Source organism: Gossypium hirsutum, chromosome A11 (assembly GCF_007990345.1).
Source record: "Gossypium hirsutum isolate 1008001.06 chromosome A11, Gossypium_hirsutum_v2.1, whole genome shotgun sequence".
Taxonomy (NCBI): Eukaryota; Viridiplantae; Streptophyta; class Magnoliopsida; order Malvales; family Malvaceae; genus Gossypium; species Gossypium hirsutum.
This window is the reverse complement of record NC_053434.1, coordinates 120,937,816-120,956,898: the sequence shown is the minus strand read 5'-3', so window position 1 is coordinate 120,956,898 and position 19,083 is coordinate 120,937,816. Positions and strand designations below refer to the sequence as shown.

Sequence of the window (19,083 nt, the reverse complement as noted above, 5' to 3'; positions counted from 1 at the left end):
TCCACCTTAAACCGCCTCAGCTATAGGAAATAGTTTAATTTCCTCTGAAGTCCTTCTAATTTTAATCTATAATTAAACTTTTACTCTTATTCAATTTAATCCTTTTTACTAATTACTCTAAATTAAGCTAAATTTACTTAATTAAAACCTAATTAAACACACTACTAGACTCATAAATATTTTTAATAATTATTTTCGAACTTATTTCACTAAGACGGAGGCCCGATAACACACTTTTCTGGTGCCCACGGATTTTGGGTTGTTACAAAAACTGCTGATAATACCCCATTTAACCAAGGGAAAATGTTATAGGTAGCTCAATCCAAAAGATGTATGCTTCATACGACTTATTTAAGGGTTAAATTACTCTTTCGAGCAAGATCTTAAATAAGATGTTTTTCACTTCAATCCAACTTGACAAATTAAAATTAAACAATTAAAATTTGATTATTTAAATTTAACTATTAAAATATAAAAAATAATATTATAAATATTTTATAATATATGAATAATAAAAAATGGATTTTTAGGTTAGATCAATTTTAGGTCCGATCCAACGTATGGACGAGTCTAATAATAAGACAAAACATATGATGTCTAAACCATTATAAAATAATAATTCAACTGTGCACCACAATGCAAAGACTGCACATCATGCAATCTCTCAAATTATTCAGACAGTCCCTCAAACTTTAAAGTTTTGAACAACTCATTGTTTTTTTTGTTTTTTTTTTTCTCTTACATAATTGTTGGTCCATATATGAACATCTCATAGACTTTTTGTGCAAGGGAAATTCCAATCCTATATAGTTCTTATTAGAAACACTGGCCGGGAGCCGGCGAGTGATTCAGTTTAGAGCTATGGCGGATAACGATACTACACGGTGCTGATATCGACTCGGGACTTGTGCAGCTGAAAGGCAGGGGTAATCCAGCTTCCACAACTGCATTGGATTCCTGACCAATTGAAATAACCTAAGCGAGCATCACAATGAGCGCACGACAACTTCCCTTCGATAGCACCTTCTTCAACTGTTTTTGGACATCGAAAAAAGTCATCAACCTAATCGAGTATGCAATAGCATAAAATGAGAAGCGTTTTCTTACCTGCTGTCATCCACCGTAAGGGTTCGACAAACACCGATGAACACTCTGTTTGAGAAGACTTGTTGAAAGGGTTACCGCTTCTCCGTTTGTGCCACTCAAAAGATGTCTCACCTTCACCTGGAGTATGATCGACAACGTTATCCTGCAATGCCACAAGTCTTCGGCATTTCTTGCAGCGGTATGCAGTACGGTTGATACCTTCTTTTGGAGTTGCCTCTATAACCGAGGAACTTTCAGTAGGCAAGCCGGGATCTGCACCTAATTTAGAACTGTCGATTTTCTCACCACGATTATAACAATCACCTGAAAGCAAGGTACAGAGAAAATCGTACCTCAATGATGACAATCTTAAAAGAGATTCTATACACTAGTAGATGGTTACCATATACCAGTTGAATCCCCGGTTTAGCAATAATTAAAAAATTCATAAATAAATATAACAGGATAAACCGCCTGTTTTTGGCAGCGGTTTCTGGTTTTTACTACTTCATAGCGGTTTGCTTTAGATTCAGTTATATACCACTAGCCGGACCACTGGTTCAACTAGTGGGTCCAGTTCTGGTTGGATCATGCACAGACTGACCACAATTATGCAAAATTAGTTCAACTATTATTTTGTTGTTTGACTCAACCCGTAATAGTTGTTTTATACAGCCATCACAATTCATCTGCTAAAGATGATGACTTTCTCTCTACGTTTTGCAACTCGAGATGCCAGAATAGACTACAAAAACTCGAGTAAAATAAATCAGAATCATATCCTACAAAATAATAGGAAAGATCAAGAAAGATTAAATTAAAATGTTTAGAGAGGGGGATGTACCCAACACTTTCAAGCGAAACCGCTTGTATATTGTGCTAGCATGATCGACCTTGTAATCCATTTCCTCAAACATTTTCAACTGCAATGGTGGATAAAACAGAAACTCTCCAAAAACTAGAAGCATACAGCCGCAATGATATGCCTCAAAATATAAATAAATTAATTTTACGTTGTTCCTTAGCATTACCTGCTCTAAAAACCCATCATTAGGGCAAACAAATTCACAGCTTTGCTTTAGAGATTCAAGCGCATCTGCAAGAATAGAAAATGCAAAAGGTGAAAAAGGAACAAGAGGATAATGTGTATAAGTTCCATATAAATATAATATACGAAGTCATTTTGATCTCACCAGTCAAAAGAAACGAGATTGCTTCCTAATGTCTAAAATGTGAAAAAAGTAATAGTAGCAACCAGCATGTATGAAATTTGGACCCACATTACTACCAAATAAACAGCAGATTTGTTCAAACCTTCTTGAGATAGTCGCTCGGTTCTCATCAAATATGCCATAATTATAGCCGCACTGCACACAAACATGCAAATAAGGGTGTAAATCCTTAAGGCTTAAGGCATGTTCAAAAAATTTGACATAAAAACAATATTTGAGAGGAATATATAATATACACTTTTTGCCATAGGAAGTAGCACCAAAATAACTTTGGGGACTGATTGAACTAAAAAATGAAGCCATTAGTTCCCTCAACTTGCATGATGTCAATGAGCTCGAGGCAAACCATAGTAGATCGATATTAATGCTAAAAAATTAAATTTTTAATAGAATACAGTTATTGATGAGTATTACGAAGCTTATGTTGAAAAGGAAGCAGTATCCTAAATATAAGTTTTTGAAACTTGGACATCTTTGTTACAGAATCCAAAAACATGAACTGAATAAAAGAAAAGGATAAAGTAACATTTAGTCCCTGAACTTGACAAATTCTCCCAACTGGGTCCCTGAACTTTTTTTTATTTGGTCTACATTAGTCTTAGAACTTAGCTTTTCCCAATTGGGTCACTAACAAGTATTCCATAAAAGTGTGATGATGTGACATTCTAAGATTGTGCCACATCATCAAACCTTAAAAGGAATCCAAGTTCAAGGACCAAATAGGGAAAAGTTCCTAAGTTCTAGGACTAATGTGGACCAAAAAAGGCTCAAGGTCCAAGTTGGAAAAAGTTACCAAGTTCAAGGACTAAATGTTGCTTTATCCCAAAAAAATAAAAACTATGGTGTTCATTTCCTCTCTTCTCAATGACCAGATTTGGTAAGTTATTCAGGAAAGTTTCATGCAATCATCTGTGTTCTCAAACTAGTATTCCAAGTGGAGTAGCCTACTAAACTAGTACCAGAATATGACATTAAATGATGTGCCGTTACCTTCTTGACACTCCAGCAAAGCAATGCACCAAAACAGATCCCTCTTTTCTGCTTCGATCAATGAAATCAATACACGCATCTAGGTAATCCAACAAATTCTCGCTCTCCATATCTCTAATCGGCACCGCCATTCTCACCAGCTTTAAATCCTTCCCAGCATATTCCAACAAGTACAACAGCTTCTGGGGTGACAAACAACTCTTAGAACCATCATCGGAATGACCCTCAGGAGCTGCAGCAGCATCACCAGACCCACCTACAAAAACCTTTTTGATTTCCTCGGCTGGGATTGTGATACCACTACGCCATTCAGAGAAAAACGATATTGACGCAGAGCTCAAAACTGATAGAATGTGCGTGATCTCCGAGCTACCATTTTGAAGAACTTGTGCAGCATCCCCTATGTTTCCAATAAATAGATTCTCACGAATGAGGTGCATGACAACAGACAAACACAAACGATGGTTTGTATTAGAATTTAACCCTTCTTTTGTTTCACTCACCTGCAAAAATCAGGATTAGAATAGTATATTAACCAGTAACCACTGCCAAAGTGTAATGAGAGAGAATATAAGCTAATAGTCAAATGATGCATTGCTTGAATGCATTAAGTACTATGTGTTAATTTTAGTAACCAATTAAAGGTGATCTCCAAATTGAGAAACCAATCGCATCGAGAATTACTTATCATTTACAAAACAACACCTAAATTCAAAACTGATGAAAAGAAAATATTACGCACTAGTGAAGTCAAATAAACAAAAGCAAGTTCTTTTCTCCTCCAATTTTCCTTTACTTTCTAGGTAACCAAAAAGGAAGTGAACTCATTGTAGGCAAGTAATGAAAAAAATAGCATTGCCTCATTGCATTAAGTACTATATGCTAATGAAAATAACCAATTAAAGCTCAATCTCCTAAATGAGAAACCAAATGCATTAAGCATTACTTATCATTCACCAAGCAACACCTAACTATTCCATTTTTAACATTCAAAACCACTGAAAACAAAACACTACCCTTTACTGAACTCAGATGACAAAAGCAGGTTCATTTTCACAGTGAAACAATCATTTCAACTTTCCATTTTCCTCCAATTTTCTTTTACCTTCTCAGTAACCAAACAGGAAGTGAACTCATTTGTAACATTTAAAACCAAAGAAAACATAATACTACCCTTTAGTGAACACTCGGATGACAAAACCAGGTTCTTTTGCACAGTGAAATAATCGTTTCAACTTTCCCTTTTCCTCCAATTTTCCTTTACTTTCTTGGTAACAAAACAGGAAGTGAACTCATTGCAGTAAAAAATATAAGGTAATGTAGTCAAATGATGAAAAGAAATTAGCACTGCCTTAATGCATTATTGCTACATTTGGTAGAAGTATTATTTTTTCCATATGTTTGAGTATATGAGTTAACAATAAACTAATTATAATTGCTAATTTTTAACTGCTCACGTAACTTTTTTATGGTAAAGAGAAGGGACATTTTTTTCTTATTTTGAAGAGATCTTATTTTCTACAAGAGTTTTACTCATCCTTCTAATTTCAAGTATAAATTTGTATAATTATTCTTTATTTATGTCCACTATTTTAACACATATATATTAAATAAGTTTTTTCCTCGTGTTATTCTGCCAATAACCAATTGAGTCTAAGTATTATATGTTAACAAAAATAACCAATAAAACTTATCTCCAATTTGAGAAACCAAATGCATTGAGAATTACTTATCATTTACCAAACAACCCCTAACCGTTCCATTTTTAACATTCAAAACCAATGAAAATAAAATACTACCCTTAAGTCAGATAACAAAGCAGGTTCTTGTGAACAGTTAAACAATCATTTCAACTTTCCATTTTCCTTCATTTTCTCGGTAACCAAACAGGAAGTGAACTCATAGAAGTCAAATGATGAAAAGAAAACATTGCCGTAACACATTAAGTAGTATATATTATTGAAAATAATTCATTAAGCTTAATCTCCAAAATAAGAAACCAAACGCATTGAGAGTTACTTATCGTTAACCAAACAACACCTAACTGTTCCATTTTTAACATTCAAAAACAATGGAAACAAAAATACTACCCTCTACCGAACACTCAGATGACAAAACCAGGTTCTTTTGCACGGTGAAACAATGTTTCAACTTTCCATGCTCCTTCACTTTCTCGGTAACCAAACAGGAAGTGAGCTCATAGTGGTCAAATGACGGGAAAAAAGTAGCATTGCTTTAACTCATAAGTAGTATATATTATTGAAAACAATCAGTCAAGCTTAATCTCCAAAATGAGAAACCAAACGCATTGAGAATCGCTTATCATTTACCAAACAATACCTAACTGTTCCATTTTTAACTTTCAAACTGAACACTCAGATGATTAAATCAAGTTATTTTTGCACAGTGAAACAATCGTTTCAACTTTCCATTTTCATCCTATTTTCCTTCACTTTCACAGTAACCAAACATGAACTGAACTCATTCCATACTAAAAAAAACAACAGTCCAACTTCATTTAAAACAAAAAGAAAAAAAAATCAATTCAAATATATATACATAATTCCTAATTCGAATGTCAACAAAAAACAAATCAATCATCTTTATTTTTTTCCTGTATTATTTGTATAATTGAAATTATATATAAAAGGAGTCTCACCTGAAAATAGAAAAGGAATATTCCGGCGAGAAAATCTGATTAGCTCTTTTTTTTTTTTTTTCTTTCAAATTTTTGCGTTTGAATAAGCATTGACAGCGAAGGAGCTTTTAAAGTACGGAGTATGAAGAACGCGAATGACACGTGCGGATAAGTTCTTCGTACGTGCGGGATTTATTTGACTGTTAACGAATCGGGTCAGGTTGGGTCAGTCTGATTACGGAGGTTGGGCCGGAAAATGGGGCCCATTAAGATCTTTCGGGTTGAATGGGAGGTGGCAGGCAGGCGGGCACCACTTCATTAGATGTACGGTCGCTAGTTTTTTTTCTTTTTTAAATCTCAATATCAAAATTTTATCCTTTTCCCATTTAACAATTCACGACAATCGGACTCAACCGGCAGGTGGTTTTTTAGTTGTTTCGATTTTGATTTGATTTTTATATCGATACAATATAAATGTTAACGGTGTATATTAAAATGGTTTGAGATGCATAGAGTTACTCGTATGAAAGCAATTCACACTTCAAAATATACAAAAATATATTAAATTTTAAATTTTAAGTGAATGAGTCGGGTGGAGAATTCATGTAGCAAAAAAGATTATTTTGTTCTGATGCCTCATTTCTCTTGATGATGAGGAGTATTTATAAGAGAATAGAACCTAAGCATGATTCCCATCCACTTGAGTTTCCTACCATGGGTGCAATGATAGAGTGACATATATCAACTTAAGGCATTATTGAAATCGCGTAAAAAGATTATATGAGAAGTTTATTGGATGTGATGAATTGATGAATGCAATTACGAGTCTTTCCTAATATATTTTCTTTAAATTATGTGGACTCTTTTAAGTATGATGTTTAAGTGACGGCGTTAAGCTAAATTTCTCAAGCAATGCACTAGTGATGTTGTGTCATCATGTTTTTAACATTGTCAATTGCTATGACAAGGAGACCTATGGTAGAAGTATAACATATACTATCTGTATTAATTGTGTTTTAAACTCAAATTGATTTAGGGTGCATTACTCGTGGTTATACATGCATAATATATTTGGGTAACAATTATAATTAGTGGGTATTATTGAATTGAATGTAACTAAAGTGCTCAAATTACACTCTCTAACTTTTAGCGGAAGATGAGAACTAGGGTAATTATGCTGATAATTATAAATAATTATGCTCAGATCCAATCACCTCATGGCTTTCTAAATATACTCGTACATAAATTTAAGAAAATGCTTTTATGCATTAATAATAATATATTAATTTTAGGATATTAATTTTATATTTTTAAAATATAATTATATATTATTTTTTTAATCTTGTATAAATAATACAATAATTTTATGAACAAGAAATAATTTCTCATGCATTTTAAAATCATATAAAAATCTAAAATCTCTACTTAAAATATATAAAAAATAGTTAACGTATTTTAAAATATTATAAAAATATAATTAAAATTATATAAAATTAAAAGAGGAGTATTTTGATAAAATTTTCAAGAGTATAGATTTTATCGAAACCTTAACCCAGAACTCGATTCAACCCCCCATCCCACCTCAACCCTTTCTTTTTTGAACACTTAGTATGAGGTGGAGTCATGTTAAAACACTACGGGTTCAAGTTACTTTATCATTCCTATCCATTAGAAAAACATTTGAATATTATTTGTATCGATTTGATTCACTGACAATGGATTTGAACCCTAATAATCGATGGTAACATGTGATACCTTATCATTCTGACTATGATTACGTCGACAACTTTATAATATTTTATTCATATACAAGTTGGTATCACTAAAATTTCAACACAAATATCTCTATTTTACGTTCTAAGCAAGCATTTGAAGCGTGTCATAAATTAATTTCTAACTATAAAAAGAAAGAGATTTACCGATTGAACTTAAGTTTAGTTGACATTATTATTATCGTTGTAACAACTACGAAGGTACGGATTCGAATGCACTATATGTATATTATTATTCGATTTAAAAATTTTTATATTTATAACTAAAAACTGTTCCTTCAAACAAAATTTTAACATCAAATTGTTTAAAACCCAATAAAAAAATGGGCTCAATTAAAAAGACATAAGGACTAAATTTTAAAATAATTTATTTAATCTACCATTGAGGTCCAATTCAATTTAAGCCCAATAAAATTAAAATTGGAAATACATACAAACCCCAATTGGGCTCTTCCCATTTTGTTAATTAAATTTCTGTATTTGTATTCCCTTCCATTTTGATTTTTAGTTGGCCCAATTAAACATTAAGCCCAATAAAAAGTTGTTCACCTCCCTAAATGTAATACGAGTTCTAGTTGCACTAATCGTGTTTATTGTTCGGACTTTACCTTATTCTAGTATTTCACCAAAAAAAAAAATTACTAGCAACATTCGAACATTATTTAACAAAACAGTCAAACATTGCTATCTTCTTAATTATGCTTTAGTTAGAGTTTTTTCTGACTCGGATTTTTCTGAACTTGTATAGTTACAAGCTCGGATCAACATGTACTGATTTATTAGCTTGAACTTTTTTAACCAATTCAATTAAAAATGATCAAATTAAAGCACATAAATTAAATCTACAACTTATTCCTAACAACTAACAAAGAAAATTTACCCATCAAATACTGAGTTACAACAAGCATGTAGAAATGGAACATAATGAATCATTTTTAATAAATTTTGAATATTATAAAAAATTCATTTACTATATTGAAGTTATTATATTATTAAAGTAATATATTATATCTTTATATATTTTATACATTCTTTAATTTTTTTTAAAAATTAAATAATTATTAATTTTGTATACTTAATACACATATATAATGATTGTATAAAAATTATTTTATATTCATATTTACTTTTATTGCTAACGAGTTTTTAATATATTTTACAAATACATTAAATAATTATCATTTTTATTTATATTTTAAATAATATAATCTAATTATATTAATTATTAATGTTAGTTTACTTATGACTTTTTTTAAAAAAATTTTGAATTAGAGTTGTTCGTGAGTCGGGTCACCCGGCTAAGTCTAAAGGTCTACCCAAAAAAGAGAGGGTTTGAGCAAAAATATAGGTTTGAAAAAAAAATAAGGCCTATTTTCTAAACAAGTTGGGCCTTAGTTAAGCTTTTTTTTACATGGGCCTGAATACATGTGTTTTAAAAATTTGTTGAGAAACATTTATTTTAATATTTTTAGTGTATTTGATATATTATATTTTTTAAATTCATTTTATATAATAAAATAATTTTTTAAAAATTTAATACGGGTCATTTATAATTTAAGTTAGGCTTGGACAAAAATTTATGTTCATTTTTTGAGTTGGACATATCAACCGGGCCTAAATTTTTGTTAAGACCCGACTCAACTCATGAACAACTCTATTTTGAATTGATTATATTTTAAGTTAGACACAAATTGTTATAGGCTCGAGTTTAGGTCGATCTCAAACGCAAATTATTCCAGGCTTGGATTGACACAAGTGGGTTTTTTATTATTATCATGCGCTTGTTTTGTCAATTTTATTAAGAAGTACAAATATTAGATTTACGACTTACGTGTAATATCATTTGATATTTTAGTTTGATTTCAATGTTCAATTTAGTACTCGGACCAAATGACATCATATAGTCCCATGAATGTTTAGTACGTACGCTCTAATAAGAACACGAAATACTTAATTATAATTAAAAAAAACTCAAATACCCAATTAAACATTAAATCAAAATCGAGACACCAAATATTATATTATCCCTAAAACCCTATAGCAAGCATGTAGAGATGGCACATACTTTGAGAAAAAAGGCATGGGAATGGAAGCAATGATTCCATAAGAGAATGAAGAAGCAAATGGGAGACAAAGAGGGACAGAGATTGGGCACGTCTTCCCGACATTTTTTCACTTTGTTCTTCTTTTTGTCTCCCCCTTCCCTTTTTTTCTCCTTTGTTTGTTTCCCTTTGATATATGTGAGCAAAGTCATTTTTCCATTTCACTTTTGTCTTCGTTTCTTTTTTCCTCATTACCCCCATCATTCCTTCCTTTTTCCTTGTCAGCCCCCCTTTATTCACGCTTCCTCCTCCTTTTTTTTTTATTGGTTTTATTTTATATTTTTTAAAAGTAATCATAATTAATACATTCGTGTAATTATAATTTGAACTAATCGGAAAAATATACAAATTTAATTATAATTGGAATTGATACATTTATATGTACTAGCGGATACATAAATACGAATTAAGAGGTAGGGGGGAAGTAAAAAATTTTAATGAAATTTCGTCATTTTGATAGCCTATATCTTTAGAATTTTTAAAGAATTAAATTAAATTTTTATTATTTTTGGGAGTAAATTACAATTTTACCGTTACTAATTTAAAATTTTATAAATTATAAAGGGTCTAAATAAAAATTTTTACATTTAAGGGGAGTTAGGGCCCTTGCCAGCCCCTAGATCCGTGCTTGTTTATATGATTAGGTAAAAGCATTATGGAAGTCCATATATTAGAAGGCAGATTACATTTTATACATGTATATTAGATTAAAGAGCAAATTGATCATTTTTATTAAAAAATAATTTATTTTGTATTGTTAAATTTTGACGTAGCTGACGAAATAATCAATAGTAACACATGTACCTCATGCTGAGTATATGGATCATTTTTTACAGTAGAAATTGATGAAATTTGTTTTTTAATATAACGTGTAAGGATTAATTTTCTCTTTTTTTTAGTAAAATGAGGCAAAATATAATCTAATTCTTGATACATAAGCTAAAATTATAATTACATTTAACATATAATTATAATAATTAATTATTATAATGCACAAATAAATAAATTAATAATTAAAATAAATTTAAGATGAAACATTAATCATAGTAAATTTTCATGTGAAGAAAGTTTACATTAATAGACAATAATCATATGGTCTTTGTAGGGTCTTCAAGACTTTTTAGTACTAAAAAGTCTAAAACCCTCTAGAGTTTAAACTTAAGTGATAAGTTAATAGTTATAAATTTACCATTAGAATATATTATATAGTCAAGCATTATAGTACTAAATTATTATACAACTCATCATCGAATTGAATATTTAACTCAATAATTAATTTAATTAATCGAAACAAATTTAGAGGAAAAATAATATATTTACATAAGACGAGACTCGAATCTGGGATCTCAAAATTCTTACAGCCCCAACATTGTCATCAAGCCAAAATCTCATTGCAAATTGATAACACCACTGTCAATGTAGATAGTTTAAGTACATTGGAGCGCATTATCCTCCTATTTATGGGTTGGGGAGAGATTATAGATTGTTTTAGGCATTGTCATATATTTTATGCACTATTATTCTCTTGTTTTTCTAATATATATTTTTAATTTTTAATTTTCAAAATATGGAGGGAGGGTCCAAAAATTGGGCTCCAAGTCCAAAACAAGATCTATAATTGGTGCCTGAAGTCCATTGAATAAAAATAAAATCCAAAGACAATCAAGACCCAATTGTGTATGTGGAAATTGAAAATTTTAAAAAAAATATTCAAACTAATAAGTTTGGAAGAAATATTTGAAAATGAAATGCAATTAAAGTTTTAAAAAAATATTAAGTACTCCATAAAGAAATATATTTAAGTACTTTACTCAATTGATGTCACGGGTTACAAACTCAATTATGAAATTATTAAAGTATTCACTCTTTTAAATTATGATTAATATTATTATAATGATATTTTATTCCTTTAATTAGAAAAATTAAAAAATACAAATCCAAAGGTCGAACACATGTTCAATATTATTAAAATATAAGTTTGTTACCACACACTATCTATAGTGGCGGAACCACTAACATACCAGGGGCCATGGCCCCCCTAACATGGTAGATTTTTAATTTAAGCTTTTTATAACTTATAAAATTTTAGATTAAAAATGTTAAAATTACATTTTGACCCTTAAAAATGATAAAAATTTGATTTAGCCTTTTAAAAATATAAAAAATATAGACTATAAAAATAATGAAATTACATTTTTACTATCGTAAAAATATAAATTTAATTTTGGCCCCCAAAAAGAATTTTCTTGCTTTGCCACTGACTATCTATATTCAATATTGAATAAATTTTAAACGAAAATTTTTTAGATGGAAATATAGATTAATTTTTTTTCTTAATTCAATAAGATTAATGTAAAATTATTTTAATTTTATAATACATAATACATAATCATTTAATTAAGCTCAATAATTTAAATATATATGCATGAAAATATTTTTTTTAAATATCCATAAATTTAAAATAATATACTAAAATACACAGATACAAGTACATACCAATACTAGAACAAGAAACGGTATGTTTATCGGTTTAGAACTCACTACCTTGCTTCGCCCCCTTGGTTAAATGGTACAAATTTTTTTTAGTCCCTTTTAAATATATATATATTTTAATTTAACCCTTTTATTATTTTAATTTAATGAAAACTTATATTTTTAACACTCTAAAAAGTTTAATAATTCAATTTATTTTATTTTTTAAAAAAAGAATTTGGGTGTAAATAGAATCGTTGAAGAAGCTTTAAAATATTTCCAAACTCAGTGTAGAAAACAAAATACGTGATCTTCGAAACTCATCGAAACTCACATAAACAGCTGCTTTTTTACTACTAAAATCCCATCTCTTTACTTTTTGGAAATTGATGAGTAAGTCCTTTTAATTTAATTTGTTGAAATTTTGCGAAAATTTAGTTCAATTGTTAGTCAACTCGTGAACTTGAACCGTTGATTTGCTAATTTATTACATATAAATTGTCTTAGGTTGGTGGTTCGAGTATGCAAGTGAGTACGTAATTACTATACACTATACTGACACTTTTCTTCTGAGTTTTGTAGGCCATACTTCGTATCTTCTATTAGAGTTGTGTGACCCAAGTCATTACTAAAGAAATAAAATACAGTGACAAAACAATGAGATCTGTGTAGTGGTTAAGGCAAAACAGTGACATAGGTAAAATCCCTATAAAACTACACTTATTCTATTTGGCATTGATTAGAATAAAGTTTTTCAACCTTTAAATAGATGCAGTCGAAACTCCTCTTGTATTATTTATTTTTCAACATTATTGAATTTTTTCTCCACTGCTTATGGTTTTTTTTTCCCTAAAAGGGTTTCCACATAAAATCTATATTATTATTTTTCTTATTTTGCAATCATTTTATTGTCATTATCAAAGTCTATTTTAACATCTCTACCAACTGAGATGCTTCCCTTATATGAATTCTACATGGTTCTCGATAAATGAGGGAACCAAAACACCAATATAAGGACAATACCTTAAAATTGTTGGGGGCTCGGTTGATTGTTCGACAGATTACACTTCAAAAACTTCTCCCGAAAGAGCCACCCTCCCTCGACAAGTTTTTTAAAAGAAAATTCTACATCGGCTTACTTTTAGACAAAAAAAAATACATTAAGTTAATAAAATCACAAGGATTAAATAATGTCAAATAAAACAAACTGAATATTAGCTCAGTGGCCATCATTATCATTACAATTTGGAGAGGTTGTTTCTCTAAGCATGTGTTATCCTCCAATTCAGGGGTTTATGAGTAATTTGGAAATTTGTATTAAAAACAATGTAAAATAGTAAGGACTGAATCTCTAAATTGAGAACAAGTCAAGGATGAAAATTAAAATTTGAACATTTATATATAACTGAGCAAAGTGGCACTAAACCCTAATAATTCTACAACACACAAAGTTCTTTTCCCTATTTTTTTTCTTTTTTCATCCAAAGAAAAACAAAAATAAGCAAAGCCCACCATGGAATTAAAATACATGTCACACTAGGAAAAAAAACCCACTCTAAAATTAAAAAAAAAAAGAACCCTTGAAAATGATACTTTTAAACAATGGCTATGGATAATTATATATATGGTCACTACTACATTATTATTTTATGATCCAATACTCTTCTCCTTTTAGACCTATCACTCGGATTCGAACGTTCAAGCAAAGATTTCAATGCATTTTGCAAGAAATGGACTGACTCGATGCTATGATCCTTGTCGGCAGCGACGATGAATACGTTGCGAATTCGCCCACCGAGCGTCGCCATCTCGGCTTTCAGGGTCTTCAAGTGTAAGGACTTTAGGATGTCGATTAATTCGGGTAAAAGATCGGATCGGTCCTCGCAACACAACGAGGCCTTGAATATCAACCTCCCGTCGCCTGAGTAATCGCACGAGAGAACGGTGATCTCGTCAGTTTCCGATGGCAAGTTGTCGAGCTCAGTCGTCTCGAGGGCTTGTTCTTTTAGTTCTTTTACTCGTTGGACCACCTTTGCTAAAAGGGAAGCCTTGTCTGTCTGAAGAAAAAAACAAAGGATCATAAAAATCGGACCAGACAAGCCGATTCAATCGGTTGATTAGAAATCTATTAGTCTAACGGTTCAATTAAAATCGATAATAATAATGTTGGTATTTAAAAATTTTTAAAAATAAATAAATAAGACATATGGCAAAATCTCAACCTCGCTTTTAGAGTTAAAATTTTTCATAGCATGTGTACCAAATAATTATATTTTTTCTAATATATCTTATATATGGTCAAAATTTATCATTGGTCCCTCTATTATACTAAAATTTCAAATTTAATCATTATTTTTAATTTGACATAATTTAGTCCTCTATTATTTATAATGTTATTAATTAGTATAAATAATTAAAAAAACTATAAAATTTTCCTTAAGATATCCATTCAATCACCAAAAAAAAATCATATCAGCATTCAATATTTTAATAAAAAAGTTTTAAAAAAAAGTTAGCTATTTAGATAAACTAATGATATTATTAAAAAAAAGGAAAAAAATCAATAATTATATCAAATTAAAGTACATGGATTGAATTTCAAATTTAATTATAGTAAAAGGACGAAAAACCATAAATTTCTTTAAATGAAATGTGTTTCCTTTAAAAGCTTATGCACTTTCCTACATGCCCTAGAGAAAAAATAAATGAAATGTTTCCTTTTAAAGCTGTTTTGAACACCTTTTTTTTTTCTTTCAAAAGCTTTAATGAATCCCAAGATTTTAGAATCTGAAAGAACTCTTAAAATTTTCTAGGGAAAGTAATATTTTTCCCAGGAAAATAAACAAATAACAACACTATATATGTATATATGTAATTATTGGTGATTAATTAAGAAATTTGGAATCTTTCTATTTGTATATAAAATATTGTTTTCAATGATTAATACCTGAAACGACTCCAAATAATTGTGTTAGGAAAACGTCAAGTCATATTTGACTGTAAATAGTCGAAATTTTCAATGTCTACTATTTTTTTTTCTCAGTAAACAAACAGTCTCCAAAGAGAGAAAAAACTCAACGTTCAACCATGCACACAAAACAAACGAATTAAAATGAAAAGCCATTTGATATTTTTTTTTAGAAAAGTAATTAACACAATTAAGTAATTAACAACAAAAAAAAAAGCTTAAATTATAGTTTTGGTCCTTTTATTATGATCAAATTGAGGGTTTGATCCTTGTATTTAAATTCAGCATACTTTTTTTTTTACTATAATTTTATGTAGTGTTATTAGTTAGTTGAAACTAAAATAGTTAATGAATTAATTAATGATATTATAAAAGTAAATACACCAAACTATCATAGGACTAAACAAATTCAAGCATAGTAGAAGGACTAGAACCAGAATTTGACCAAAGAAAAAAAAATATTTTCATACCAAAAACGACATCAAAATTCCACTGCGAAGCATGAAAATTTTTTTTTTAAAAGTTTCCAGTCCATCATCGAAAACCCATTTGTGTTGAAGCTTCAAATTACCTAAAAACATATATATATATATATATGAACACACGCAGTGTAGCTCCATCGATGCATAAAATAGCCACCAAAAAAAATTAAAAGTAATTTAATATAATATATTACCTTCGAATTACAAGGGAGAAGGGCTCTAAGCCTGTTGAGATGAGAGTTAATTCTCTCTCTCCGCCGTTTCTCAGCCTCCTTGTGGTTCTTCAACGCCGCAAGTGCTTTATCATGCGGTGTCGTTTCGGTGGTAACACCGGACATCTCCAAAGGGTAATACGTCGAGGAACTGGAGAAGCTTTGCATAGCCGGGAACTCGGAACCGGAAGGAAAGCCGCCGTAGGATCCGACGCCGTTTTCGGCGAGGAAACGGTAGAGCTCGGAATTCTCCGGCTGCATGCTTTTTTTGTTTTTCTTTTGACTTGAAAAGTTTCTAAGTTGGAAGTGAAATCAAAATGTCTCAAAAATGCTCTCTTTCGGTGGCATTTTGTCTTTAGGGTTTTAAAATATATATAATGATCTCTTAGAAAAAAAAAAGTTACTTCTTTTAAGTATTCAATATTCATATTAGATCCCGATTAAATTTAGAGTTGAACTTTTAAATAGAGGCAAAATTTTTCCGATTCTTATTTTTCTTTCATCATATTCGAATTTAAAACCTTAAAAATGGGGTATAATCGAAACGAACTAAACTTAAATAATAGTGATGTAGAGCTTAATTAACTCGAAATCTAAGGCTCGAAATCCTTTAATGGTATTTAGTTTTTAGGGTTTTAAAATATATACGATGATTTCTTAGAAAAAAATAATTTTTTTATGTATTTAATAATCACTTTATATCCCGATTAAATCTAGAGTCAAACTTTTAAATGGAGGCAAAGTTCTTTTGACTCTTTTATTTTTCTTCTATCGTATTCGAATTTGAAACCTTAAAAGTGAAGGTATAATCGAAACGAACTAAATTCGAATAATAGTGATCTCGAACTTAACTCGAAATTCTTTAATAGTATTTTATCTTTAGAATTCTTTTAAATATATAAATAATGACCCCTTTAAAGAAAGTTTTTTTTTATAATCACGTTGCATCCCATTAAATTCGAATCAGAATTCATAATTTTTAAAGGAGACAGTTTTCTTGACATTATTTTTTCATCCACAATATTTTGAGCTTGTGATCTTATTTACTTGTTTGACCAAAAAATTAATCACAACTTCAAACAAGTTTTGACACGATAAAATTTCTTAATATATGTTGATTTCCTTATAAAATAGTCTTCTTTTTCTCAAGCTTTTCGTTTCGGATTAAATATATATTCGAGTGTTAAATTTCTAAACATCAAATTCTTAGCACTTAAAGTTTTTTTTCTTAAATCTAATTCAATTGTTAAAGTATCTAAAAGTTTTTATAAGTTGATACAATGCTTAAAAGCTACCCATAATCTCATCTCAACTCTCAAATAAGAGGAAAACGTGTTTCAGCACACTCAAATCCATATCTTCTTATACCGACAATAATATTACTACTAATCGAGTTAAGACTCAATCAACCATGTATATATATAAAGTATAATATAAAAGGTTAGTTAAATTCTCACGAGTTATCAAATATCGAGACATTTATATATATATACATATATATATTATCATTAGTGTAGAACTAGTGATGAAATTTCAATGTGGGGTCTAAAAAGAATGACTTGCAAAGGACAACCACAATATCTTTTATGTAAATAAATAAATAAAGCTAATGATTTCCTTTATTATTTTATTTATTATTTGTTCAAATTTTATTTATCCACTAGATTGTCTTATTAGGTGGGTGAAAAGAAAATTATTGATTTAAAAAAAAAGACAATTTATATGATAATTTGTTTTTGAAAAAAGGTTACTTTATATGCTAGATTTTCAAAAGGAGGGAGGTTTTTGTAGAGAGATGAATATGGTATATACGCACAAAAATTGGTAAAAAGAAGAAGAAGAGTAAACGTATATTTTGTATGAAAATTGTATTTTTGAATATATATATATAAAAGATGAAAAATTAATACTTGTAATTTTGCTATGGAGTCTCTTGTAATGAGATCGGATTGCATTTTGATCCCTTTATTAAAAAAAAAGAACAAATTAGTCCCCAATCCTATACATTAAACCAATGAACAAATTGGTCTTTGTACGTCAGCATAAGGTACATGTCGCAAACTACATGTAACTGTTTGAATATTTCGTCAACCATACTAATTTTTTAATAGAATAAATTGATGGAAATTTTAACAAGAATGACCAATTTATTATTTGATCTAACATACAGGGACTAACTTGCCCCCAAAAAAACTTATATAAGTTATATCACACTCACGATAAATTAAAAATTTTCATCCAATTAAGTTAATATCACTTAACTCGTGACACTACCTCATTTAAGAACTTCATAAATTATATCATCCACTGTATGGGTGAAATAGAAATATGTATAATATATTAAAAAAATTTATTCTTTAATTAAATCATAAGTGAGGTGGTAAAAGATTTATGTACAAATCTTTATTAATCTCGAGTCCAACCCTTAGTCATTTGGTTTATTTTAATAACGTTTTTTAATTTTTTTATATATATAAAATAATAATAACACTATTGTAATAATATTCATTGATTTCTTAAAAAAATGGTTTTTAAGTTGTTTCTTAATTAAATTTGTATCACGAGTTAATTGATGCTCGGTTAACTCGTAACACAAACTCAGTTAAAATTTTTTTAACTATGTAGATATAAATATATTAACAATAATACCTATAAATCAAACTAAGACTCAATCGACCATATTATTAAAAAAAATCTCTTAAATAAATAAATAATACAAAAGAGTAAAAGAAATAGAAGTGGAAAGTCAAAAAACAACTTTTTATTTTCTCATTTGTTGACTTTATAGAATTATTGCAACTTTTGGAATAAATCTGTACATGCTAAGCATATATATGGGAGATCAAGATCTCCAGTTATTCGAGTTTGATTCAAATAAATTTGAATTTCATTTGATAATTATCGAGTTAAATTTAAATTTCTTAGTATTTAATTAGAATGACTCGTTAATCTAATTAAGTTTTTAATTTTAATACATTTTTATAATATAAAATAATATTTTACTATTATTATATGGAAATAATGTAAGTATAAATGAACTCAAGCTAAAAAATAAATAAATTTAATTGAACTTGAGTATAAAAATTGATAAAACGAGTTTACTTGAGTTCGAGTAATTCAATTAAATCT

The 19,083-nt window shown here is 29.3% G+C and overlaps 2 protein-coding genes across 2 annotated transcripts; both read right to left on the bottom strand.

Moving 5' to 3' along the window:
• Nucleotides 1–577: 577 nt before the first annotated feature.
• Nucleotides 578–6,112, bottom strand: LOC107925924 (dual specificity protein phosphatase 12). Its single transcript, XM_016856680.2, has 7 exons — nt 5,968–6,112; nt 3,309–3,811; nt 2,401–2,453; nt 2,118–2,182; nt 1,931–2,009; nt 1,108–1,410; nt 578–1,032 (listed from the first exon to the last, which is right to left on the bottom strand). The coding sequence occupies exons 2-7, from the start codon at nt 3,746–3,748 to the stop codon at nt 878–880; spliced, it is 1,095 nt and encodes a 364-aa protein (XP_016712169.2). The 5' UTR covers nt 3,749–3,811; nt 5,968–6,112; the 3' UTR covers nt 578–877.
• Nucleotides 6,113–13,666: 7,554 nt separating this feature from the next.
• Nucleotides 13,667–16,440, bottom strand: LOC121209484 (transcription factor bHLH106). The gene is made up of 2 exons (XM_041080198.1): nt 15,937–16,440; nt 13,667–14,349 (listed from the first exon to the last, which is right to left on the bottom strand). Exons 1-2 carry the CDS (start codon nt 16,213–16,215, stop codon nt 13,927–13,929), a joined length of 702 nt encoding a protein of 233 aa, XP_040936132.1. The 5' UTR covers nt 16,216–16,440; the 3' UTR covers nt 13,667–13,926.
• Between the last annotated feature and the right edge of the window lie 2,643 nt (nt 16,441–19,083).